Raw genomic sequence first — 27,286 nt, forward strand, 5'->3', positions numbered from 1 at the left:
GTGATGCTCCCCAGAAACACACACACACACACACACACACACACACACACACACACACACACACACACACACACGGGAAGATGAACTTCACCGATGGCTGGGTAGGGGCAGGGGCGGGACTATGGGGCTAGAGAGGAAAGAGGCCAGAAGGGGGAGGCTGGGCCCGAGCCCTCCTCTCCCACTGGGCAACAGGCCCCCTTCACTGGAAGGGCTGCTCCGGAGAGCTACGCCCTGAGCTCCGCTGGTCCCCATGCCTGTAGTCGGCTTCCTCGTCCCTCCCTCTGGAAATTTCTGTCCGCTTCGCTTGAGGCTCTTGGTAAGCGGCTCGGTTTCTACAGGGCAATAGAGAAAGAAGAGAAGTGGGGTAGGGTGATGGGGTAGGGGAGTTCACTGGTCCAACCACCATCCCACCCCTGGGCTGCCATGGGACTCTGCTGCAGCGCTGGTTTACAAGTGTGCAGTGAGATCTCAGAAGAACACTCCACTCGTGGGCTGAGGAGCCTGGGGAAGCAGCATGTGTGTGTCAGCCTCTACCTGACCCTCAGCTTGCCACGAGACGGCCTGTCCCGAGATGCAAACCGCAGGCCCTGGGGACAAGCGCAGGACTACAGTCCCGCCCTTGATTTGGGGGGGGGGGTTGCTCAGTCCTCAGCTGCAACCGAGGAAGACTGAAACCGCACTGTGGGCCGAGGTGCCTGAGGAGTTGGGGTGCGTCTTCCCGGGAACCCGCTTCCTCCCAAGGGGCCGCCCGTCCCAGCGCACTTACGGCCTTGCCTCCTCCACGGCCTCAGCTTTGTCCTCCCCTTCCCGGCAGCAGCAGCAGTAGACGATGATGCCAATGATGATGAGGGCCGCAAACACACCCCCCGCGATGCCCGCATACAGCGCAATGTTCATGGAAGCTGCAAGAGGGTGGGGCAGCTGTACCTCCTGAGCCCCAACTCTATCCACCACCGCCCCGGACTCAACCCTTGGCCACAGAGGGGAAAGCCAGGCTGGAGGTGAGGAGCCACAGCACCGGTGCAGGGCACAGCAGGCTGGTCCCTCCCAGGCTCTGGGCCACTCCAGTTCTTTTGCCAGCCTAGGGAGCCATGGCTGCAGACCTCGGGTAACACTCGGTCATGGCCCTGGAAGATTGTGACTAGACAGATCTGAGGACCCTCTTAAGGACAGAGGAGCAAGCAAGGAGAGACAGAGGGAGCGTTCTGATACTGGGCTCCCTAACTGTAAGCTTTGCCAGCTTCTGGCTTATGCTTGAGATAACTGTGGTCCTCCCTTCTCTCCACAAAAAGAGACTAGGGTTTAGACCAAGGCCATTGGTTCTAGGCACTTCTCTCACACTCTCTGAGTGGCCCACGAGGCAGGCATGGCTGAAGAGGTCTCCAGGAGTCTGTCCCAGGCTCAATTTCCAAAGAACTGGAGGAGCTGGGCTGACCCAGAGGAAAGTCTGAGCCAGGAGTCATCTCTCCAGGGTCACAGCAACCTCCTCATTCGCCTCCAATGGGCCTCAGCAGCCATCTCTGGGCCTGGTACCCCCCCTCCCCACCCTGCTCTTACGAAGTCTGGGAGTCAAGGTGATGTTGCAGGACTGCACCCCCACGTCGTTCCTGGAGGTGCAGATGTAGTAACCCGCCATTTCCGTGCTGATGTTTTTCAGAATCAAGGGCTGGCCTGAGACTGAAGAAAGAGCAGCTGGTGAAGAGACGGTGGTGTGGTGGAGGCACAGCCCGGGGCTGGGAGGCCTGGGCCCCGGGAGCCACAGACTCATCACTGAGCCCCTCCGAGCTAGTCACTCCAATCCGTGATGCAGGGAAAATTACCTCTGAGGTTACTAGGGGGTCAACATGGCAAGTGTCTGGCTTTGTCCACTTACTTGGTGATGTGTTTGGCAAGTAACTTGGCCTACTTTAAACCTATTTCTTCATCTCTAATTAGAAACGATAATACCTGCCTGGCAAGGTACTTGTGAGCCTAAAATGAGGTGATAGTAATAAATATAAGTGCCCAGCAGGATGCCTGATGTGCAGTAAGTACTTGGGAAGCAAATATATGTATTACGGGCAAATGTGTATGTGATGTGTGTGGTGTAGGGTATGGATAGTTATTGGGGGGTGTTGCTCGAGTTGGGGGACAGTGCCCGTTTAAACTCTTCCACCTCCCCCATCACCCCTCTAGCTGTGTAGTTCTTCAGCTGTGGCTGCCTCGTCTGGGAAGTGAGAGTGAAAACAGCCAATGTCGAGCGCAGGGAACAGGTGTCCTCACAAGAGGCCTCGCCCTGAATCCATGATCCCGTGGGTTTGAACCTAGACAGCCTATGTGTGTGTCCTGTTCTCAGAGACCTTTGGTCATGACAGCAGAGCCAGCCACATCGGGACCTTGCTACCATCAGGTGTTGCCATCCCCCACAGGGTACGGTCTAAGTCACCAAGAGGGAACGGTTTCAGCCCCGTAGACATTTCAGAGGCTGTCTCTAATCTTCACTAACCAACTCTGTGTGTGTGTGTGTGTGTGTGTGTGTGTGTGTGCATGCACGCGTGCGCATGCATGTAAGTATACGTGCACATATGTATACACATGTGGAGGCCAGAAGTTAACATCAGGTGTCTTCAGTCTCTCTTCTATCTGACTTCTTGTGATCGGGCCTCTCGATAAACCTGGAGCGCACTGATTCGGCTGCTCGGTGGATGTTCATGGAGCCCTGGGGAGCACTGTCTCTGCCTCCCCAGGGCTGGGATCACAGGCGGGCGCTGCCGTGCCCAGCTCTTATATGGGTTGCTGAAGATCAAACCAAGGTCCTCATGATTTTGTGGCAAGCGTTACTGACTGCACTACCCCCCACCCCGGCCCTGCGTTCTGGGCTTTTAGTGTGGTGGCAAACTTCAGATCTGGTCCTGCAATCCTGCCAGTGTCCTCTCTTGCTGCTTCCCATGTGCAAAGCCAAGGAGCGGCCCACACAAGGTCCGACCTCCATGCTCTGCAGTTCTTTATGTTCTACCGTCTCTCCACATCACAATTGTCTCATTCTTTCGCCATTCTTGTGCGGAAGTATTGTCAAGCAAGTATCCCCCACTCCAACTCCATAGGAGAGAACTGGCTTCTGCAAGGTGCCCTCTGACCTTCATACTGGTATGTACATGTGCACACACATGTGCATGCACACTAATAATAAGTAAATAAACGCTTAAAAAACACTCGTGCACTGTAAAAACAATGCATGCCAATGGCAAGGATTCGTGCATGACATAAAACTATTGCGTCAACTCACTTCCAACTGAAAACACCTACGTCCCCCTCACGGCTCTGGACACAATGAGGAGAGTCCCTGCCCTTCCGGCATTTCCAATCCACCAAGGAAGACACACATGAGACAATGGTGATTTTATGAGTGGTTATGGTTCAAAGTGGAGGTTGTATCTGAACTCACGATGAAGGGTTTTACCCTTGTCTGGGGGTCAGAGGAAGCCGCTAAAAGAAGAGAGGATAAGATAAAATCCCCCTTAATCGCAGCTCACTGACACTATTTTCTCCTCTTCTTCTCACAGACACACCACTTTCTTCGTATTCTTCCCTTAAAGCTCAAAACAGTATTTCCTGTAAGCCGTGACACCCTTGGATTCCAGAGCCCCGCTCCTGCGTGCTTTCTGGTATACACGCATGTGATATTTGTATAGGATACTGAAGAGTTGTCCGCAAGTAAAGCAAGTGTAGAAATCACTACGGTTGTGAAGTTTGGGGGTGTGGCCTGCAGGTTTTTGCTATGCCAGAGAGCAATGGGAACCCCTGATTGGGATTCAGAGTATTAACGTTCCCGTTCTCTAGCCCTGATGGAGTTGGTTATTCTTTTTTTTTTTTTTTTTTTTTTTTTTTTGGTTTTTCGAGACAGGGTTTCTCTGTGTAGCTTTGCGCCTTTCCTGGAACTCACTTGGTAGTCCAGGCTGGCCTCGAACTCACAGAGATCCACCTAGCTCTGCCTCCCGAGTGCTGGGATTAAAGGCGTGCGCCACCACCGCCCGGTGGAGTTGGTTATTCTTAAGAGGATTTTGAAGGAACACTCTACAGAGTGCTCAGTGACCCCAGGTGTGCTTAGGAGGCCTTGTGCTGGCACCAGAGTCCCCTGGAAAGTGTGCTTGCTGCTCAGTGAGAATCGGGTGTCCACAGCACCCCAGGGCAGCTCTAGGCCTTGCTTAGGGGTGGGATCACAGGGGTTCCTGATGCATGAGCCAGCACCATCCTTTCTCTAGTCTCTGGAGCAAACAATGGGTGCTGGAAATGTCTCTGGATGAAACAGTGCTCACCCCATGCCGTCAATTGGCTTTGGTTGAACTGGGGATCCCAGGCTCTCTTTCCTTGAAAGAGCCCACTAGTGTCAGAAACCCAGTTTCCTGTTGTTATGGCGACACCTTGTGGTCAGTATAGGGAATGCATGACAATCGTCTGTCTCCTGCTGAAGCGCTAAGAAGCCAAGAAGCCGGTGACCACCCCAAGACATTGATGTTGAATTAACAGGATCTACTCTTTCTGTCCCCTCCCACCAAGGCTTGTCAGTAAGCTCTGGATGCTAGCCTCTCATCCCAGGCTAAGGGGGTGGACCCTTCACTTCAAGTCTCCTTCCTTGATATCCAAATTCCTGTTCCTTCCACTCCTGACACTCACTTGCTGGAACACAGTTCTTAAAGCATTTCAAAGCCCTCCTGTGGGAAATTGTCTCTTACTTCAATGAAAGTAAAGGCACCATCTCAGCTTTTATTATTTTGTTGTTGTTGTTGTTGTTGTTGCTGTTGTTGTTGTTTTTGTGGTTTTGTTTGTTTTTCAGGACCGGGGAACTTGTGAGTGACTTACAGCTACAAAGTTAAAACAGGACTCTAGGCTCTCTCTGAAGGGCACTCTAGGAACACGAGGCCTGGGGAAGGGTGCCCTGCCTCCATCACATTGTCCAGACACATGGCTGCATGGTGATCATCACGTCCATCGCTAATACTGCCAATCTGCATCAAAATCACCTAGCGGATAAGCTTCTGGGCATGCCTGTGAGGCATTCCAGATCAAGTCAGCCTTGGGCATGGTTGTGTGGGGCGGTCCAGATTGATTAAGGTGGGAAGACCTGCCTTTGCCGTGGGCAGTGCCATCCCTTGGGCTGGAATCCTAGGCAAAATAAAAAGGGGAGAGTGAGCTGTGTGGCAGCAATCCCCTGTGTGTGTGTGTGTGTGTGTGTGTGTGTGTGTGTATCTGTCTGTCTGTCTCTGTGTGCGTGTGTATCTGTCTGTCTGTCTGCCTGTCTGTGTGTGTGTGTGTGTGTGTATCTGTCTGTCTGTCTGCCTGTCTGTGTGTGTGTGTGTGTGTGTGTATCTGTCTGTCTGTCTGCCTGTCTGTGTGTGTGTGTGTGTGTGTGTGTATCTGTCTGTCTGTCTGCCTGCCTGCCTCTCTCCTCTCCTCTCCTCTCCTCTCCTCTCCTCTCTTCTCCTCTTTTCTCTCTCTCTCTCTCTCTCTCTCTCTCTCTCTCTCTCTGTCTCTCTCTGTCTCTCTCTCTCTGTCTCTCTCTCTCTGTCTCTGTCTCTCTGTCTCTGTCTCTCTCTGTCTCTCTCTCTGTCTCTCTCTCTGTCTCTCTCTCTGTCTCTCTGTCTCTGTCTCTGTCTCTGTCTCTCTGTCTCTCTGTCTCTCTGTCTCTCTCTCTCTCTCTCTCTCTCTTCCTCTCTCTCTCTCTCTCTCTCTCTCTCTCTCTCTCTCTCTCTCTCTCTCCTTCCCGACTGCAGATGCAGTGTGACCAGCTGCTCTCATCAAGACGTCTTACCACAGTGGCCATCTTTTCTGTCACTCTGGGCCTGAATTCCGACGAGAAAATCTGAACTCAGGGCTGGATAAAGCAGAGAAGCAAATCTCACTTTAACCTCCTCTCACGCCCTCAGGATTCACCCACTTTTAGTCGGTAAAGAAACTAAGTTGTGGCCCCTGACAACCTCTTGTGATGGAGGTGGGGAGCTGTGATTAGGGTGCCCATTTGTGGGGCCTCTGGGAGGAGTCCAGTGCTTACAGGGAAAGTCCAACCTCCTAGGCTGACACACAGGCCTCTCCATCTCTCCTATCTTTCCCATCAGCAGCCTCTCCCATCATTCCTGCGTGGACAGGCATCCGACCCCTCAGCCACACTGATGCTGTGGTTCCCATGCTGTTCTGCTCTCTGAAGGGCCTGCTGCACATAGCTAACGACGCCTAGAGCTGACTGAGTCCTGCGCTGCCCACGCACTGATCTTGGCACTTTACGTATTTTGGCTCCCCTTTCACAGCAACAGCCTGAGAGGAGCACTGGTACTGTGCCCATTTGACAGATGTAGAGATAAAGGCACAGACAGCAAAGTAACAAGCAACACGGCCAGGATTCAAACCCCTGGCTGCTCTTAAGCACCAGGTCACACGGCAACTCAGACCTCCTCTTCGTGAAGAAAACTTCCCGGATCCCTCACACATTCTCACACACCACTGTATGTCAGCTACTGTGGTTCATGACCTCACGACCTCCGGCCCTGGACCCCACTGTGCACACTTGGATAGATGACAGTCACACATCACTGTGTCCTCGGACCATGAATACAGAATAGAGGGTAGAGACAGAAGACCACAGTGTTTGAGGACAACTGCCAGATGATTTCAACAAAAATCCCAGACATTCAAAAACTGGCAATCCAGGGGCCAGTGAGAGCGCCTGCGGCCAGTTCGGACAACCTGAGTCCATGTTCAGTCCCTGGGATTCACGTGATGGGAGAGAAGCGACTCCCACACGTTGCCCTCTGACCTCTCACTGTGGTGCGCTTGCACATATGTGCACACTAAACAAATGCAATTTTTAAAATGTTTTTAAAATCAGCAAACCAGAAACATGCCAGCAAAGCTAGAAGGTTGTGGAAATTCACACTGCATCATCCCTTTTACATCGAGTCAAGTGAGTTCTACTAAGTTTGATTTTGTTATTTGTTTTTTGTTATTGTTGTTTGCTTTGTGGAGTTGTTGTTGTGGTTGTTGTTTTAAGACAGGGCTTCTCTCTGTAGCCCTGGCTGTCCTGGATCTCGCTCTGTAGACCAGGCTGGCCTCGAACTCACAGAGATCTGCCTGCCTCTGTCTCCCGAGTGCTGGGATTAAAGGCGTGCGCTACCACCGCCTGGCTGGCTGGCTACTAACTTTGTTTTTAAGAAGTTATTGTTTGGCCTCCAAATGGGTAATAGTGTGATAAAATCCATTCTGGTTTGATGGAAACCTAAGGAGTGGGGCGTTCATCCATCGGCCTTCCTCAGGGTTCGGGATGTTCTTCCTCCCTCAGGTCAGCTTCTCAAAATAGGTGTGTCCTGTTGTGGAGTATTTGTTTACACTATAAAGATGTGTCTCTGCCTAAGGCATCTTCTAATTGGTTTAATAACGAGCTGAACGTCCAAGAGCTAGGCAGGAGAGACAGGTGGGATTTCTGGGGAGGGAGAGGAAGAGGTGGAGGAATCTAGACGTGTGAATTTTGCCAGCAGACTCAAGCTAGTCAAACATGCTGTACTTGGAGGAAGGTAACGCCATGTAGCAGAACGCAGATTAATATAAATAGGTTAATTTAAACTATAAGAGCTAGCTGAGAACAAGCCTAAGCTAAGGTGGAGCTTTCATATTTTTAATAATGAGTCTATCATTAAACTGGTGGCCCAAAGAAATATCAGACTACAGTGCTCACCCACAGGCTTTGCGCTCACCTCTCTGTTCCATTTCCACACACACACACAGGATTGCAAGACCTCAAGGCTAAACCTGGTAGGCATCTTTCGAACCTTTCGGTTCCGGTCTCAGCTCTCTGGTGCTGCCATGGCAGCTGGTGGACTCCGGCAGCCCAGGGGATTTCCACACAGGTGGACACAATGGCAGCAGAGTGTTTGCACAGTCCCAGCTCCGCCCCGTCTCTCCTCCCCCACCACCCCCTTTTCTTCCTCTCCTACCTACATCTCTTCCTTTTCCTCCTTCTAGTTTGTTTCCTGACCTAAAGGTCAAATATCGGCTGCCCAGTACAAAATGGGTCTCCGGGCAACTAGGGCTAGATCTGCCACAGCCTGCTCTGAGAACGAGGACCCTAATAGTCCATGGTGTGTTTGTGGTGGTGTCTGGGAGGGACTGGTCTGGATGGGAAAGGGGACTAGGAGATTCCCTACCTCAAAAGTGGGCTTTAGGCCATAATAATGCTTCAAAGAACAAGCAAGCCCCAGTGTTTCTGCACAGAAGACTCAGCAGGCTTAGAGGGACACACTTCCTCTAGAGAATGGCGGGATGGGGTGGGTGGGGGGAGAGGACAGACATCATCTGTTCTCCGGAGCCACTTCTGTCTTTGGCAGCTGTGAGGTGCACGGGTAATGCTCTGAGGGACGATCAGCCCAAGGACGGGACTGGGGAGAGGGGGCTTTGATTGCTTGGTCAGCCTCTGTCTCCTCTGGTAGCCCTCGCCAGTCGGGTACACCTGTATGTGGGGGCACACCCGCCTTCCCTGATGCCCCTGTCACCTGGTTGGGCGACTGGCCGCGGCTGGTTCTGGGTGTCGTAGCTCGACCAGCTGTACTGTGGGGTGGGGGAGCCCTCTGCAGACAGGCATGTCAGATTGATGTTGTTCCCAATCACCGGCTCCCCTGTGATGCCGCAGTCTGGCTTGGAGGGTGCCACTGGGAAAGAAAGAGAGTCGTGAGTTGCATGGGGACAACTACTGCCCGCCCTGATTTCTATCCATCAACCCATCGCTCCCATCACACACACAGAGAGGCATGCAGGCAGAGAAGCTCATAGCTTGGTGGTAAGATTCAGCATTATAAAGTTAACTCACCCTCAAAATATCCACTGTCATCTCACCCTCTCAAACACAGCCCTGGAGGCTGTGTGGTCTAGCGCCCCCTTCCCAGCATAACAGTGTCAACCTCATCTCCGAGAAGCGGTGACTGCTTCTCAGAGACCCTCAGGCGGGGCTTGTGGGCTGCTAACACGTCCTCACGGAAGGAGGGGCTCAGGAGGGCTGTCAAACTCTCCCCCCAGCTGCAGCCACGCTGTCCTGCACCGGTGGCCATGTGTAAGTGATTCTGCCCTAATCGTTTATGATCTTGTCTCGATCTCACTGAAGGGGGCATTGTCCATCTCTACAGCCATGGAGAAGCTGTCCGGGCTGAGGTGTGATTCCAGCGCTGTGGCTGCCATGGGCTCACCCACACTTTGCATGTAACTCAGCGGTATCATGAGCTCCCCAAGCTGAGCTTCGGGAGAATCGCTTTGGTTTGTCACTGGTGTCACGAAGAGCTTGTTTGCAAACAAACCACTCAGGGAAAGAGTCCCCTTGACAGGCTGGTTGGTAGTGGCTTCTTGTGCTCTCTGGAATTGTGGGAGTTTAAACATGGTCAACACAGCCATTCCACAAATGGGGGGCCATGGAGCACAGAAGGGATGCTTGTGCTTGGGTCCTAGCGGAGGTGGGACTAGAACCCAGGTTCCTGACTCCAGACCCAGGACTTGCTCTGCAGACCCATGAGAGCTCTCTCTGCTATTGACTCGGCACAGATCACAGTGTTCCTGACCTCTAACGTTAGGGGACAGCAATTCTGTCCTGTAAAGGGCCACAGGGGAATTGTAGGGTCTGTAGACCACAATATTATCTCCAATGCTGTTTTTTTTCTTTTGGGGGGGGGGTGGTGTAATATTTTTTACTCTTTGAAAACTTCATATATGAATACATGGATGCAATATATTTTGATCATGTTTACCCCCCCCAGTCCCTCCTTCTGGAGACCTTCTCCCTCCCCCTTCTATTTTCTGGTTTTAATAAAGCTTTAGAACCATAAGGGCAGGGTGGGCTGTGAGCTGGAGCGGGCCAGGGTTTCCTCACACTAGGTTAGATGGTCTTTGCAGCCTTCAGCTGCAGCTCTTTCAGAATGTTCTCTGTGGGCCTACCACCGCCCTCTCCCCCTGCTTTGCTAATAAAATGGAATCAGCACAAGTGGCTAGATAGCAAGACAGACCCCGGGCAGTGCAGGGTGGGTGGCGAATGTGACTGAAGAGATGGAGTGGGCAGAGGTGATCAAGGAAGGCCATAGAAAATGTTTATAAGCCCCAGCAGGCACTGCCAACCATCTGTCCTTGGTCCCCTGGCTCCTTAATACCCCAAGCCTGGGTCTTTCCCTCAGCCTTGTTAACGTCACATTGGGTGAAGTGGGTGGTTCTATAAATGTTATCAGGTAGCCGGGTTCTGCCTCCCGACGCTGGGCACTGGGGTGACGCTGTGAGAGAGTCAAGGAATCCAATGGAGGATCAAAGGACAATGAAACAGTGAGAGAACAGGGGACAAAACGGCTGGAGCAGAGGATGGTGACCCAACACCTCATATGGGCGTGGCCTGGAGGTCACCATGGTGAAGGCGGAGGCAGGAATTAGAGCAGAGATGAGCACGCTAGGCAGGGGAAGCAGGAAGGATCCACGAGACTTCAGGAAGCATCTTTAGGGGCGAGGAAGGGAACACACACAGAGGAAAGTTGTCACTGATGTCCTTGGGTAGAGGGCCTGTCCCTCTACGTTCATGGCATGCCCGCTGGGATGGCTTGCTTCGGCCACCCATCCCGGGGGTTCCTGCCAGCCTTAGCCCACCTGGAAGTTGCTGGAAGAACGGTCCCTAACTCTCCTTTCTCTTCCAGTCCAGCAGCTGCAGATTTTCTTTTTGGAGACAGGCAGGCTATTATTAGGAGTGCCTGACATCTGCTAACACAGCTGGGCCAGGCAGGTAGGGAACCAGACACATTAGAGGCACTCCCTTATTGCCAAACAAAACCCAGGCTTCTGAGGATCAAAGACAGGCCGGCATGAGCAGGTGGGCAGAAGCCCTGCCAGCAGCTGGCTAATTGTCAACCTCCTGCGCATCCTGCTGGGCCAGCAAGCAGCCCCGGGGGTGCAGGGGAGGTGGACTTACCCTCTGGGTACTCCTGCTGGGCTTCACTTTCTCTTCTGGGCCCAAATGTGGTACCCTGCGGTGCCCTTACCTAGCCAGCCTCATCCTCAGGCATGCCTTTAGCAGGAGGCTCGGCGGCAAGATCCCACATCCCCTATTAGATTAAGTGGTGGAGTGCAGTGGGACTCTCTGAGCTAGGGTTTCTTTGCAAGGAGCGGGGCGGGGACACGGGACAGAAGCAGGAAGGAGAGTTCTGGAGACCAGCTACTGAAGCATAAAAAGCAAATGGACACGGTGAAAGACTAGGCGGCTTACTCCTCCACTCCTTGGCAAGGAAGGCAAGGAACTCCAGAAACTGCCCACGGGAGGAAGCGGGGGGGGGGGGGGGGGGGGTGATGGCCAGCAAGGGAGACCTGCTTTTCAGGTTCTTGACCACAGGCCCTAAACTTCCTACCTGACCCCATCCCAGGCGCACCCCTGCCCTCCGTCTCCAGATCTCCTGCGCGCCAATCACAAACAGTTGGGCCCTCGAATCACATCTAGTTCCAAGAGTCCCACGTGCGGGGGCTAAGCGTATTGGTGGGAGAGGGGGTCTTGTCCTCACACGGCCTGTTTTACAAGTAACCTGTAGATGTTACCTGTGCATTTACTGGGAGAGGGGCGATAGAGGATGGAGGTGAACGCGGGGCTCCCAAGCCTCTTCGATGCCGGCTGTTCGTTCTAAAGACATCAGGGGGCGCCAGAGGCCAGAGCAAAGATCCCACCTGGCACACAGGCCTCGAAGTCTTCAGCTTCGCAACTTCGTGGAGGTGAGCTAGACAAGGCTAGCTCCTAGAGGCTAAGGCTGGGGAGTTTCCTGCTAGCCTGCCCAAAATAAGCCGCCCCGTATAATCAAAGCCTTTCTCCTTTAAAAAGCATCTGGCTATAAAAACACGGAGAAAGAAAACTTTTCACAAAAAAAAAAAATCTCGCTGGGTTTATTAGCATGTAGGACAAAAAAAATGGTCTCTTTTTTTAAAAGCGAAAGATTAGTTTCAGTGAATTCCATATTCCCAGGTTAAACTTGTGTCCTTCATTCTTCAGGTTAATTTGTTCCTCTTTAGAAGTAGCTGGCCCTTGGTGTAAGGACAGAAGTGTGGTTGGAGGACCAGCAGAATCAGGCTTCAGATTTATAAGGGTTCCTGCCACTTCCCTTTCGACTCGCTGAAATCCTCTGCCCAAAAAACAGGCCAGGCAGGTATTTAAAGAAGCCACACTTTATGTGTCTGTGTATACATAATCCTTATATGTATATGCATTTACGATTTTTATATATGCATGCACACAAAGTGAGGTAGAGAGGGTATATTGAGTATTGTTTGTGCAAAAAAAAAAAAACAAAAAAAAAACCAACAACAAAAACAAAACCAGTCTCGATATCCACCAGTATGAAACACTTGAGTAAGCCATTGTGCAACCAAGAGACAGAATGAGCTCTCTCGCAGCAGGTCTGCGTGTGTTGGCCTGGAGAGGTGTGCCACGGAGCATTGTCTAGAAGCAAATCGCTAAGTGCTTTATACTACCTCACTTCTTCAACGGGAAGAGCAAAGCATATGAGTGCGTGGTGTACAGCGAGAGAATGCGGGGAGATGGCTGGAAGGACGCCTGTCTGCATTACCACTGGCTGCCTCAGAGTGGCAGGGTGGGAAGAGGTCTCGATTATTCTCCATGCAGCGTTAGTGTGTGCTGCTGTATATTCTGACACACTAGAGTGCTTTCTATAAGTCCAGCAACTACCACATACAATTTAAAAGAAATTCTGCCAAGTAGTGTAAAGGGAAAAGAGAAAGAAAGGATCCATTGTTTTCCTGCACAGAGTGGCTACCTCCCAGGATGGGGGGCATTTCGTAATACTGGACATAGACAAGGTGCTCACTAAAATGTGAGCCCCAGTAACTGGTTTTGAGGCAATTACTTCCTTTCTCTGAGCCTCATTTACTCAGAAACTAAAGCAGATGAGTTTCCTGGTCCTTCCAAAACTATAAATTCAAACCAATTCTCCCATGAAAGGGAAGGTATCTTGGGACACATTTATTTCCCGTTGGTGATGGTACCTTTGTTAGAGGTATGGGAAGACTACAGTGTGAAGCTGAGTTGGCGACTGGAAAGACCCATAACCTATGGGAGTCACAATCGGCCTCTGAGGAGCAGGTACTGATTAAGGTAAGCCGAGAATCTGAATATTATTTGGGAGTTTCCTTTCCTTCTCTTCAGAAATGAATGTGTCAGGGAAAAAGAAGAGTTGGTGTGGAGGGTAAAAGGCAGAGGGAGCAAGGGGGCGACTCCAAAGACACCGCCTCTGCCCTCAGAAACAGCCTGCTGTTCACCGAGACCCCTGACAGTATTTGGCTCCACAGGGAGAAAAGGAACCCTGACTCTGCTCTGAAATAGGCCAGGCCACGTAGAGTGCAGGGCTAACGATCAGCCCCTGCTGCGTCTGGATTTATGGCGGTACTCTGCTGCCAGGGCTCCTCCGCCCACCCTCTTCCTAGAGGGAAAGATGGAGACACTCACCGAGGACCAGGAGGCGCACTCGCGACTTGGAGGTGCCCTGCAGGTCTGACAAAAGTGAGACGGAGCATTCGTAGGTACCGTTGTCATCCATGGTCAGCTGGTCAATGGTGATGGAGGCGTCGGACCGGTCAGCATCGTCAGACACTTTCACACGGTTCTCGTAACGGGTCCCGTAGATGTAGCTTTTCTTCAAAAAATTCCAAGTGACCACTCTTTCCTAAGAGAAAGGAGAAATGCTGCCAGGCCCTGGCGTAGGCCTGCCCTCGCCCAGTCTTTCACCCCCCAGAGCCCAGATGTGTGGACCAACAGTGTCTCAAACAGATGTGCAGTGCCCACTGGTAGATTCCTAAGTAGCTAGCTCTAGATTTTAAAGCTTTAAATGGAAATGTTGGGGTCTGAAGTTGTAGTTTAGTTGGTAGTACGTAAGTACTAGCCTAGTAGGTAAGTTATAAAGGCCTAGGTTTGATCCCCAGCACCACGTGGCTACACTTGCAGTGCATGCCAATCATCCCAGCAGTCCAGGGGTGGAGACGGGAAGAAGTTCAAAGCCACCCTTGGCTATGAGCAAGTTCTAAGCCAACATGAAGCCCTGAGTCAAAGCAGAAACCACACGGAAGCGCACACCCTGGAATACCGGAGAGCAGACGAGGCTGTCTCGGAGAGGCGCTTGTGTTTGTAGCCCGCATCCCTCATTCATGCCTTCCCTCGCCCAGCACTTCTGAGCACCACCCTGCACCAGGCCCCAGGCCACCATGCTCGAACTACAAGCTCACTTGATTTTGACTCTTGCCCTTGGAATTTGTTTATTCACTTATTTGTTCGTCGACGTTTACAAGGCGGCACATTCGTGGCTCATACCACAGACGGCCAAGCCAGTCTGCTTCAATCAAATCCTAACCCGGCTGCTGCTAGCTGAATGTCCTCAACAACGTGCTTGACTGCGCTGAGTCTCTGCTTCCTCACCTACAAAACGGAGATGTTGACGACACATCTCATCGTACTGTGGTAAGACCAAAGCTGGTAATACAAGCAGAGCAGTTGGGGTCTGCCTGGTGTGGCGTCTACCGCTACTAGCCATTATTACAATCTACCATGTCCCTGGCATACCATTCATGAATTCTGTCCTCAGAGACGAATGAGTTTGAGAAACAACCAACCACGGTGTCTTATGATTATGAGATTCGAGACCGGCCAGTTGGGGGAGGACTCCTAAAACGGGTGATAATTGCATTGAAGCTTGAAAAGCAGCTGTGAATTAACCAGGTAAACAGCTGGGAGAGTGAAGCAGTGTGTGTGGGCGTAGGGTAAATGCGTTAGACAGTAGAGGCAATGTTCTCAACCCCGAGTGGCACAGTGTGAGTGAGTGACAGATTACGAAGAGCTGAGCCTGGGCAATAAAGGCCATAGCTGCTACTTAATGTATGTTATATGCTGCGAACCGTTCCAAATACTAGATCTCACAACACTCCTGTGCAGAAGACACTATGATCATATCCATCTTCCACAGGGGGAAACCAAGGCGCTAAGAGGCAGATTCAGCGTGTTCCCCAAGTTCACATGCGTTAAGTGAATGGCAGAGCTGAGATGACCCTGGGCATTGTGGCTCAGAGCCTGAAGTCTGCAGATTAAGTCACATCTGAGACACTGTGTGACACCAGATAGTTCACAGTTCATCCTGGTGGCAATAATGTATTTGAGCAATAATGAATTTGTTGGTTTTTGTTTTGTTTTGTTTTCCAGTGTATATGTGGATTGAACCTAGGGGTCTCCCACATACTCTACCACTGAGCTATATCCCTCGCTGGAGAATTCTGTTTATTATAAGGTTAGCTCTTAATACTGAGTACAAATGATTGGAAGGAGAAAGGGAACAGGTTCAGAAGGAGCCAGGAAGGAGATCAGCTGAGTGACCGTGGTGACAAACTTTGATTATTGTCCCATTGGGTTGTGGCAACACAGACAGAGAGTAGAATGAGGCAGAGGAGTGAGAAGAAGGGGCACCTGAAATTTGGGGATGGGCCTGGGATACAGAGGTAGAGAGCAGCTAATCCCGGATATAAGGGTTTAGGCATGCCCGTTTGGTGGTATCTTCCCCAACAGAAGCAACCCACGCAAAGAGAGTGTTTAAGCCCAAAGTATGTGTTCTGCTTACATGTGGGATGCCTACGGTGTCTGTAGGACACCCAAGGGGAGGAATTCAATATGGCTAGATGGGTCGGCTGAATGTCACTGAAACTAGATAGGTAAGGAGTCAGATGTGGGGAAGCAAGGAAACCACGTGATATGATGGTTAGTTGTGTCTCCTGCTGTTAGAATGCCTCTTTGTGGCTAAACAAACTGGAGGATGCAGTTAGTTCCTCCTGATGTCCCAGAAGCCAAGGCCCCAGACCTTTCTCCGCCACCCATGTACACCTATAAAGGGTCTGCATCCTCAAATGACCCGAGCGTCGTTATCACATCCTTTGCGCTGTGGATTTGACCCCTCCCCCCCCCACACTTAGTGGACCTTTCAAAAGAATCATAAGAAGAAATACCTCAAAAGCAAAATCCAGTCCACTGTGATTTGAGAGGAAAAGGGGGTCATGTTGTCTCACAATGAATAGGTGGCCAACCTCATATATATTCATAAAACCGCTACATTTCTATATGCAGAACCCAGTGGCTTCTACCCTCTCCCCACCAGGTCAGCCCACTCCAGTCTCTGTCTGGGGTGCATGCTTTGCCTTGCTAAATAAACTTCTGCTTTAACTGTGTATGTTTCTTGGCTGAATTCTTTCTTTTGAGAACAGAACTCAGGAGAAACTTTCAGCTGGTAATACATCTGGGGATGAAAGTTTGGGAGCCAGTGGCATTCAGGTGTTCACTGACACATGGGCGAGACATGGCCTGAAACACATGGCAAGTCCCCAAGTCACTCCAAGAGTCAAGTGGGGCTCAGAGAGATAAAGAGGTCACCAAGCCAAGAGCCCCCAAAAGCCAAGGGAGGAGGGTCTCTGAGAATGGAAAGTAGTTGCTAGTGTGAAATGCTGGTGACTTCAGGAGTAGGAGAGACAATGGGCAGCAGTGGGCAGGGAGGGGGCTGTAAGGATGCTGCGCCACATCTTAATCCTGAACAAGCTGAGCCTTCCCAATTAGAACAAGGCACTCCAGCTTTCCAACAGACACAGCCTAAGTCAGGGCACATGGCTTAGCTGTTGGGGCACAAGTGCCTTCAGCTGGATACCCTTGTGCAAGACACAAGTTGTCCAACCACACCTGATAGCCCTGATAGGGTTGACAACCGTCTTAGAATGGCCGCCTGAGACAGGGAGGCAAAAGGAAGGGCGAGGATGAGGTGGTGTCTAGGCCTATGAAGTCTGTGGATGCTCAGCTCTTTCCTGACCCTGGCTAGCACTGGATTTTCCACCCCATAACATCTTCTTATCCAAGACATCCTAAGGTTGTCCCTAGGCCTCTTCCTGACCACACCACTTCCTAGGACTCACAGATAATAATCCCTTTCTCTGCATTGGTCATTGGTCCTGAAGGAGCTGCCTCAAATCCTTTCGGAAGTAGAGTATCCAGTAGCTAATAAATAACCTCAATGTCTATGTCAGTATTCCGAATAAGTTAGCCATAGACACTACACCCAGCTCGCTAGATGTATCGGGTGGGAGGCACAGTGCCCTTCAGTTCCTGAAGCTCAAGACAGCAACAAGGACATTGCTCTTTTCACTCTGGAGCAGACAGGAGAGGGGGCGGCTGGGGGGCCTGTGGCTCATCAGGGCCCTTGGTACCTAGAGATAAGACTGACTCCCTCCTTGTCCATCTTGTCATCCAGGACGCAGGTGTCCTGGGATTCTGTCAGGGACAAGGCTAAAGCCTCTTTCTCTGGGTGGCTGGGGACCCGATGATTATCTCTGGCAGATATGTTATTAAAAGTTTTTTTCCCTAAAGGTTAGACTACAGGAAGGGGACTAAGGGGAGTAGCAGTAGGTGATAAGGAAGGACAGAATTCAGGCAAAAGGACATATAAGTCACACAAGAAGAGGTAAAGCTAATTTTTTTTTTTTTTTTAGTTTCAACTCCTTTTTTTTTTCTTTATCTGTGGTAGATAAGTGTGTTGGTCAGTTTTCTGTCAGCTTGACACAAGACAGAGTCATTGGGAAGAGGGGCTCTCAACTGAGACAATTCCTCCATAAAATTCTGTAGTGCATTTTCCTGATTGATGACCGATGTGGGAGGGCCCCTCCCTGTGGATGATGCCCCGTCCCCCGAGCTGGTAGGTAGCCCTGGGGACTATAAGAATGAAGACTGAGCAAGTCAAGAGGAGCAAACAGCAAGCAGTTCTCCTCCATGGCCTCTGGTTCAGTTCCTCACCCCAGGTTCCTACCTTGAGTGCCTGCCCACCCCCTCCCCCAGGTTCCTGTCTTGAGTTCCTGCCCAACCCCCTCCCCCAGGTTCCTATCTTGAGTTCCTGCCCAACCCCCTCCCCCAGGTTCCTGTCTTGAGTTCCTGCCCTGACTTCCTTTGATGACGGACTGAGGTGCAGAAGTGTATGCGAAATAAACCTTTCCTCTCCAAGTTGCTTTTTGGTCCTAGCGCTTTATCAAAGCAATAGAATACTAACTAGGGTAATAAATAAATGCAAATGTAATTGATAGTTAAAGTTTAAAACCCTAAGCGAAGGTCCATGGCCATTCTGACTGTATAGAAGTTCACTGAGATGTATAGAGTTTGGGATTGGGCAAATGTCTGCATGGCTTCCTTAAATTAGCTGTCTGATGGCTTTGCAAATTCATTAGGATAATCTATCAGATGATATATATCACCTATAACAATATTTATTGTGGTGGCAAAATATTGGAAAAAAACAATTATATATACATACATATATATATATACACACATGTGTAATCTTCATAAAATATTTTTGAAATAAGATATGGAGTCCACAGCTCAGTGGTAGAGTGCAGGAACAGATGCATATACTCTAAATTTGAATCTCAACCCAGAGAGCAGAGAAGAGGGAGTGATGGAAGGAAGGATTTAAGGTCTGTGCCTGTCAAGAGGTCAGTCACAGTCAGACGATAATCATGACCCGCAATGCCCCAGTTCATCCTGGAGCCTTACCGTTTCACTCCGGAGAAGCTTATCCCATTGAATAAATCCTTCACGGTCTGCAGCGGAAGTGCCGTAGGTACACGGAAGGGTGACACTACTTCCTCGAGCAGCCTGAAGAATATCCTGCGTGGTTTCCACAGAAATAGCATCGACAGCTACCCAGACTGGAATGCAAGGGGAAAGCAAATGACACAGGCATACGTACACACTTGCTGTCTCCAGACCCCTGCAAGGATGTTCAGAGAAGTTCTGTGGCCCAGGAAAGCTGCTACGGCAGTTACCTTGGTCAGGGCATGCTAGCTGCTATCCCTAAGACCAGGACAGGGGGGAACTCCAGTGCCTTGGTCTGCCTTCTCCCTACCCTGAAGTGTCCTGAAGAAGTTCCCTGCATCTGGTGACTGCCAGGCTTCCAGTCTCAGACATAGCCCTTGTTAGTTGTGTGGACTGCCCTTAGCCTCGGGTTTCTCCTCAGCTGCTGAGGGCTGAAAAGTTTTACTTCGTGCCGAGCACCGAAAGCTCTTGATAAACACTTTTTTGTTGTAACCATGACTTGTGTTTTTACTTACTTAACAAATATTAATGGAACATTCGCATGTCATGAAGCACTTTCTGAGCAAGATTAAATCAAGGTAAAAGAGAGTATTCCTGGGAACATTTTGTTTATCAGAAAAAAGCTAATAAAAAAAAAAAAAAAAAAAAACAAAAAACAAAAAAACCAGCATGGCCGCACCACCGTTTCCTCTCACACACACTCTTCTTACTTAGTGATGGTGCGTTTCCTCCATTGTGAGGTGGAGTCTCTGCTTTTGAATCTGGGTGGTCTCTGACTTTGGTGTGGGGACATTCCATGGCTCCCAAGCTAAATTATGTAACGGAATAAGCTTTGCCTGGTTCTTTTGGGATGCTACTCTAGGGACCTGGCTAATACTTGGTGAGCAAGCTCAGCAGACACACAAGAAGAAGTTTCTCCTAGGTCAAGTAGAAAAGGGTGTCTCCTGAACATGAAGCCGGTTGTGATGGTTTGTGATAAGTTTTTTTTTTTTTTTTTTTTTTTTTTTTTGCACCCTGACAGGCGTCTCTGCCGATGCAGCAATCCAAATCAGACCAAATTAGGAAAAGGCCTGGTTTAATGGGTAAAGCGTTCCTGGGCGATTCCCAGCCCTGAAGAGAGGGGACAGGATGAGAGACCACATGTCTGTTTTCTAGGATGCAGCTTATATACCCTGTAGGAGTGGTCTTGAGCCTCTCTGGGGGAGGAGCTGTGTTTGGCAGGCTTTGAGGGGGGCAGGTTTAGGAAAAGAGATGGGGGAGGGGAATTGAGGTGGATCTTCCACCAGAATATTCCAGACTCTTTGGGTATAGGGATGCCAGGGTGCCAGGGGTTGAGGTGGAGCTCCCACCCAAACAGTTGGAATAAGAACGGCCTCATAGGCTCATATATTTGAATGCTTAGTCACCAGGGAGTGGAACTCTTTGATAGAATTAGAAGGATTAGGAGGCCTTGTTGGAAGAAGTGTACCACTGGGGGTGGGCTTTGAGGTTTCAAAAAGCCGAAGCCAGGCCCGGTGCGCTCTCTCTCTCTCTCTCTCTCTCTCTCTCTCTCTCTCTCTCTCTCTCTCTCTCTCCCCTCTCTCTCTCTCCTTCCCTCCCTCCCTCCTTATGAATCAGAATGTAGCTCTCAGTAATTGCTCCAGTGCCTGCTGCCATGCTGCCATGACACCATGACGCCATGCTCCCTGCCATGATGACCGTGAACTAAGCCTCTGAAACTGTAAGCAAGCCCCCAGGTAAACTCTTTCTTTCATAAGAGTTGCCTTGGTCATGGTGTCTCTTCACAGCAATAGGACAGTGACTAAGACAGGGGGTCAATTGCTCAAATGTCAATGATCTGTTTATACAGGGAGCTCCAGAGGCCAGCAGTTGGATGTGGCAACGTGAAGATGAACTTGGCATGAGCAGTTTAAATGGAAGAAGATCCGGAGCCAACAGGACAAGGGTAAGTAGACAAATTTTCCGGAAAGGACAGGAGCCCATGACAGCAAAAATAAGCATTAGGACCAAGTCAGGTTTGTGTCTTCGGGGAGGAAATGGTGTATCTGACAATTTAAAAATATTTTGAGGATGTTTATTGAAAAAAAAAAAGAGCCAAAAGAGTAAGGTGGGAAGAGAAACAGACCTTAGAAACCACCCCAAGCCATCCACCTGCTGTGACAAGATGTGGCTAAAGGCACAGGTGGGTTGGTGGGCTTGAAGGTAGCAGTATGAACAAGTCTCCTCTGAGGGTTCCTGGGATGAGGTTGCCCCATAAGGAAAGAAAATATTCCGCTAAGATAGCCTTCCATTGCCTAGTTCTGAAGACACCACTGTGAAGTCTTGTTCTCAGATTAACAGGGTGTGCTGGTTATTAACTGTCAATTTGACATAACCTAGAATCACCCGGGAAGAGTCATCATTGAGAAATGCTCCAGATCCATTTTGACTGTGGTAGATCTAGGGGGAACTGTCTTGATTGTTCATTGAGGTAGGAAGACCAAGCCCATTATAAGCAGCACCATTCCCTAGGCTGGGGTCCTGGAACTGTAGAAGCAGAGGCGGTAAGCTGTGCAAGCAAGCTGTACAAGAACACATTTATTCTCTCTCTGCCCGTGAATGCAGATATGCTGTGACTAGTTGCTTGAGTCCTGCCTTGACTTCTTCAAAATGATAGACTGTAGCTAGGTATTGTAAAGTCAAGTAAACCTGTTCTTCAGTTGCTTTTTGTCGGGATACTAGTTAGAGCAACAGAAATAACGCAAGAACACAAGATTTTCTTGAAAATTCAAACACCTCCAGGGAATGGGGCTGTCCATACTTTGGTATGCAGGTTTCACTCAAAGTACTGTACTTAAAGTGAGAGTCAACTGCTTTTACAGAGTGGGCACTGCCCAACAAGGGAGGTGGACGATAAGAACTCCTGGGGTCATTTTGTAAAATCAGAGAAACAGATACTGGGGAAGGGGAGGAAAGAAGCTTCCAAAAGCCAGCCTCATCCTCCTTGGCATTTGTAAATTCCTGACGTAGTCGGAGCAAGGAGGCACCAGTGCTAGATGCCACTGAGAAGTCATTTAAACCCTGGCTTCCTGGGCATCTGAAGCCTGCTCCTGAGCAGTCTCCCACATGGCCATGTCTCACCAACTGCTCCTCCATGTCCCCAGAAGTCTCTCCCCCTACCCTCATCTATCAGAAAACACATTCGTTGTCGTTACTAGCAATGCATCCTGCACCAGGAGACTGTTTGCTGGAAAAGACTTCTGATTCTACCCACCAGGTCCCAGCTGCCGCTCTACATCCTGTTCAGAGAGCATGATTATATGCCATTCCCTGGGTGGCTGGTGGTAGTCATGGCAACTGCCATTGATCTTCACCTCACCTCTTGCCTGGACCCATTTCCCTGGAGCCTTGTCCTCAAGGTGACTTCTCGGGCCTCTTCATGGCCTGCATAATGATTCTTTCTTGTCTTATACATGAGCTGCATGTCGCAACTGCTAGCACTGGTGGAGTCCAGGTAGCACACTCTGTCTCCCCACCAATCAAAGAGAGCCAAATCATTAAGCTATTCCTTCAGCATCGAGTTGTCCACTCACTCATGGCTAAGTCATGAATGGGACAGTAAGCCAACAGTCAGGAAGAGGAGAATAATTGGTAATTCCCAGCTCCTATCCATCCTACATTACATTAACTACAGCTTGGTGGCACAGGTATAAGTATTTTTCATTTACTCTTTAGTTAGTTAGTTAGTTAGTTACTTTGTTTGTTTTTCGAGACAGGGTTTCTCTGTGTAGCTTTGGAGACTTTCCTGGAACTCACTCTGTAGCCCAGGCTGGCCTCGAACTCACAGAGATCCGCCTGCTTCTGCCTCCCACGTGCTGGGATTAAAGGCATGCGCCACCACCGCCCGGCTCATTTATTCTTATATTCTCTTTGATGTTGTCTCTAGTATTCAGATGACAAAATTGAACATGCAGTTCAGAGGAGTTAAGCAATTTGTTCTACCTAGATGTAGTTGACAAATGTCAGCACTTGTCTGGTGCTTCTGCCTGCCCAACTGTCAGGGCAAAATGATCACATTGCCTAGGCCCGAGGTGGCAGGGATACTGTTTGCCCCAACCTCCAACAGAATCCTTTCCTTCATCCTGTTCCTTGTAAATGAAACTCTTACATCCTTTCTTCAGTCTACAGTCTAGTATGTGTCTACCAGGTGAACCAGGTGAACCAGAAGCCCGCTCTTTTGTGGGAGGCAAGCCAGAAATGCATGAAGGCCTTCTTACTAGGACAGGGTTTATGGGCATATACTAGATGCATACATACACTTAGTTCTCTGTGTGTGTGATGGGGTGTTGTGTATGGGACCGAATGACCATGGATCTCAGAGGAAGGTGTTGGATCCTCTGGAGCTGGAGTTACAGGCCGTTGTGAGCCACCCTATGTGGATGCTGGGAATTAAACTCAAGTCCTGTGGCAGAGCAGCAAGCATTCCTCACTGCCCAGTCACCTCTCCAGCCTCCATGCAATCCACTTAGTCAAACTCCAGGCAGAACATTTTCCAGCAGAAGAGAAATGAACTTGAGCTTTATGTAGGAGAAGAACCAGGCCTGGAAACCAAACCTGCCGTTGGAAAATACCTTACAGCTCTGAGGTATTCCACATCCTTGACAGGGGTGAGGCCTGTTCATCAGAACAGAGCATCCTGGCTAATCAGGGACTCTGTGCATCCTCCTCCCAACAAGACAAATATCTTTCCTCTCCCAGCTCCCCCTTTTATTTTCTAACTCAGTAACACCCCTTTGATTATTCTTGTTTGTTCACAGTTGTGGAATATTGTTTTAACTAGGTCAGACGTGTTACAATTGTTTATGCAGAATGTTCCTTTAACTGTGTAAAGGTGTGTCACTTTTGTGTTTGCTGCATTTGTTTAACTATGTAAAGATGCGTTGCATTTGTTTCACTTTGCCTGCCTAAGGCACCTGATTGGTCCAATAAAGAGCTGAACGACCAATAGCTAGGCAGAGAAAGGATAGGTGGGGCTGGCAGGCAGAGAGAATAAATAGGAGAAATCTAGGCTTGGGAGAAGGAAGGAAAGAAAAAAGGAAGAACGAGAGAAGGAGGAGAGAATGAGGGACATGCCCAGGGCGAGAAGCCAGGCAGACACCAGACAGACAGACACAGAGAAGCAGTGAAAGGAAGATATACAGAAGAAAGGTAATAAGCCCTGAGGTAAAAGGTAGATAAAGAGAAGTTTATCTTTAAGTTAAGTTAAAAGAGATAGCCAGAAACGAGCCTAAGCAAAGCCAAGCATTCAAAACTACCAAGTCTCTGTGTCGTGATTTGGGAGCTGGTTGGTGGCCCAAAAGAAAAAGCCTGGTACAGCTCACCACTTTGTTCTCACAACACAACTCTCCGCGTCCATGCTAGGCAGCAGTAGACAGCTTAAAGACACAGCTTCCAAAGCTGTGGTATCTCAGAATTCCTTCCTCCACCCAAGGTGTAGCCCCGAGCAGCTTATGGAAGCCACCTGTACCAGAGCCCTCGCTTGACAGATGGATTGTGTGAGCCTTAAGGGATGGGAAACGGGTCTTTGGTTTAATGGCTCCTAAGTCATAATCAGTGCTCCATACGTGATAGCGACTGTTACGGACTTTTTTCCTTATTGAACCACTTGTACGCTGTCATCTCCTAGTCTGCTGCTGGGATGCATCTTTGTTAGAAGTTCCTCACAAGAGACAACCACCCACCATCACAAGTTAGCTGACAGAAAGCAGCAGTCATCGCTAATGATTGAAGCTAAGGAAGAGATCGATTTTAGCAATCATTTTAGCAGGGAGTTAAAATCATTGCATGTTAATAGATGTATGAGGGAAGAGATAGAAATGAATAAGGAAAGGCTCATAAAGAATAATAATAATAATAAAACCCTTTGGCTAGTGTACAGCATAATTTGGATGTTAGCTGTAAACCTGAGAAGAGTTTTTAAAGACTGTGTGCCCTGGGGCGTGCTTACATTTTCCATAATTCTGGGTGCGACGCTCCCCTGTGTTCCAGAACTTTTTGCCATTGTGGGCTTCACCATAACCAGCTTTATCCTTTCTGCTGATACAGTCAGTGTTCTCCATTCTGACATAATCGGCAACAAAACATCTTACTGGCCTTGTCATAATTTAATAAACCCTGGCCCTTTCTCTCCCTCCTGTTGACCTTGTTCTTATTAGTTCTTCAACTCTTCATTTCTGTGGGTCTTTGCACCCTCACTCAGGAGATTAAACAAAAAAAGGCAGGTGAGACGTCTAACCCTTGACTAGAAAACTGGGCAAGAAGTAATTTCTAGACGCTTCCAACCCCCTCCTTGACATTAATATCACCCTTTCAGTTGCCAAGAGCCCACACTTCCCAAAAAGTGACAGCTCCTCACCGATTCCTGCCTCCAGACGTTGTCTTCCTTCCCATTGTACTTCCCTTCCTGCCTTGCTCAAGGAGCACACCTCTCCGATAGAGTACGTTGCTGTTGTGACTCAGATCTGAAATCTCCCGCAATGACTCATGCATGTATCAAAAGCTTGGTCTCCAGTGCAGCTGTGTTCGGAGGTGGGGCCTTGGGGAAGCTATTGGATCATGAGGGCTCTGACCTCATTGATGGATAGATTAATTTATTGATAAGGGCATAATTTGACGTTCTATTGGGGGATGATAGGAAATGTCAGAGGTGGGAGACTGGGTCCTTGAGGCCATGCTCCTAAAGACTGGAGTTTGTCCATCTTGTCCTGTTTCCCTCTCTCTTTTCCTCTCTCCCTCCCTCCCTCCCTCCCTCCCTTCATCATCTACCATGAGGTCAGCCACCCTGCTCTTACTGTGTGTACACACAATGATACTCTGCCTCACTTTGAGCCCAAAGGGAATGGATCCAATCAACCATGGACTAAAAACCTTGAGCCAAAATACATCTTTCCTCCTTTTAAGTAGATTTTTTTTCCCCTGGACATTTTGTTACACTGACAGAGGCCAACTAACACGGTTGTTGTAAGGTGTTAGAACTAATAATCCGTTAATGTGTTAACCCCCAGGGACATCCAAGTTGACAGGGGTTGAAAAAGTGTTTTTATCTGCAAGGAGAGACTCACGAGACTTTTCCTGCATTACAGCAGTTCATGGAAAAGGTTTGGAAAACGGGCATCGCCTTGAAGAAAATGTCCTAACTCTCCTAAGCAGAGATGTTGCCTTTCTGTCGCCTGCCACACAAAAGTCCTGCTGGTTCTCCTGAGGCACACATGAGGACTGCGGGCCAGCCAGGGAATTTCCATCCTTTACCCCGATGCAAAGCAAGAACTGGAGAACTCTCATTGTCTGGGATTGCCTTCACTTCAGATCCCCAGGGCTCGGCAAAGGCCCCAAGGCACAGGCCAAGCTCCAGCAAGTGTCCTTTGACAGTGGTGGATGAGTCATAGATAACTTTCACATAAGAGGGGTGGGTTTGGGTGGTGGTGGCGCACGCCTTTAATCCCAGCACTCGGGAGGCAGAGGCAGGCGGATCTCTGTGAGTTCAAGGCCAGCCTGGGCTACCTAGTGAGTTTCAGGAGAGGCGCAAAGCTACACAGAGAAACCCTGTCTCGAAAAAATAAAAAAAAAAAAAGGAAAGAAAGAAAAGGGTGGGTTCATAACTCGAGACACTTGGTGGAAGGACCTGTCCCTACGTTACTAGAAACTGTCCCCAAATAAAACTAGAGACACACTTTGGTGGTAATCTTGCCTACCATGCCACAGGCAGGATCCCCAGCAGTATAAAGTAATAAACACATGACTCAATTCATGCTACCATTCAGTTTTAAAAAAATTATAAATAGAAAAGGCATCTGTTTAAAGAAAAAGGAACTGCATGAATATAAAATGAAGGACCCAGTGAGTCCCTCCCCCGCAAAGAAGGAAAGTCCAGGCAGCAAAGATGCCCTAAGTGGAGAGAGGTCTCCCTGCGGAGCCAGGGTGTGGAGACCCAGCTTGAGGCCTCAATGATTGCTTGTAAATAATTAAGGTTTGTTAAGAAGATAACAAGCTGTCTCTGGAGAACTAAACGGAAAGTGATACATCCCAGGAAGATAATGAAATGCTTGATGGAGCTGGCTGCCGGAGGCGCACGCGGTGCACTATGGGAGCCCTGGGGAAACCGCCAGGAACGTGGCCACTTAGAAAAAAATCCATTTGCTCAGACAAACCACATAGTCTCGTAGGGAGAGAGGATGCTGAAGGCTGGAAGGGACCCGTCCAGCCCGGGCAGACATGTTCTGGAGAGGAGAATGAGAGGGTCTCTGAAGAGAAGGAGGCAATTCCCACAGGCAGGAAAGTTTGTCCTACCCGCTCCATAGCCGCAGCCCAAGTGCTCAGCTGGGGACAGAGGACAGAGAGGCCACATCCGGGACGTTGTTTAGAGCTCTAGCGTGCTTGTTGAACTGTTGGATCAGCACAGACCCTTAGGAACCTATAAATTCACGTCAACTGAATACATTTCTTCTAAAACCCTAGTCCAATGCCAGGCCCTGCAGAACCCCCAGGCTTGTCCACAGACCATCATCTCTGGAGGCCCCTGTACTACATCCAGCCCTTATTGCTACATTTTTCTGAGCACAATCCACATGTTGGTAAAAGTCTGTGTGTAAGCGCCTTCTTTACCAGGTGGCT

General features: G+C 49.6%; 1 protein-coding gene across 1 annotated transcript; it reads right to left on the minus strand.

Moving 5' to 3' along the window:
- Nucleotides 1-18: 18 nt before the first annotated feature.
- Nucleotides 19-27,020, minus strand: Gpa33 (glycoprotein A33). Its single transcript, XM_059281084.1, has 7 exons — nt 26,963-27,020; nt 18,596-18,750; nt 13,484-13,700; nt 8,517-8,672; nt 1,558-1,677; nt 767-902; nt 19-332 (listed from the first exon to the last, which is right to left on the minus strand). The coding sequence occupies exons 1-7, from the start codon at nt 27,018-27,020 to the stop codon at nt 200-202; spliced, it is 975 nt and encodes a 324-aa protein (XP_059137067.1). The 3' UTR covers nt 19-199.
- Nucleotides 27,021-27,286: the final 266 nt, after the last annotated feature.

This window comes from Peromyscus eremicus, chromosome 15, assembly GCF_949786415.1.
Source record: "Peromyscus eremicus chromosome 15, PerEre_H2_v1, whole genome shotgun sequence".
Lineage (NCBI taxonomy): Eukaryota > Metazoa > Chordata > Mammalia > Rodentia > Cricetidae > Peromyscus > Peromyscus eremicus.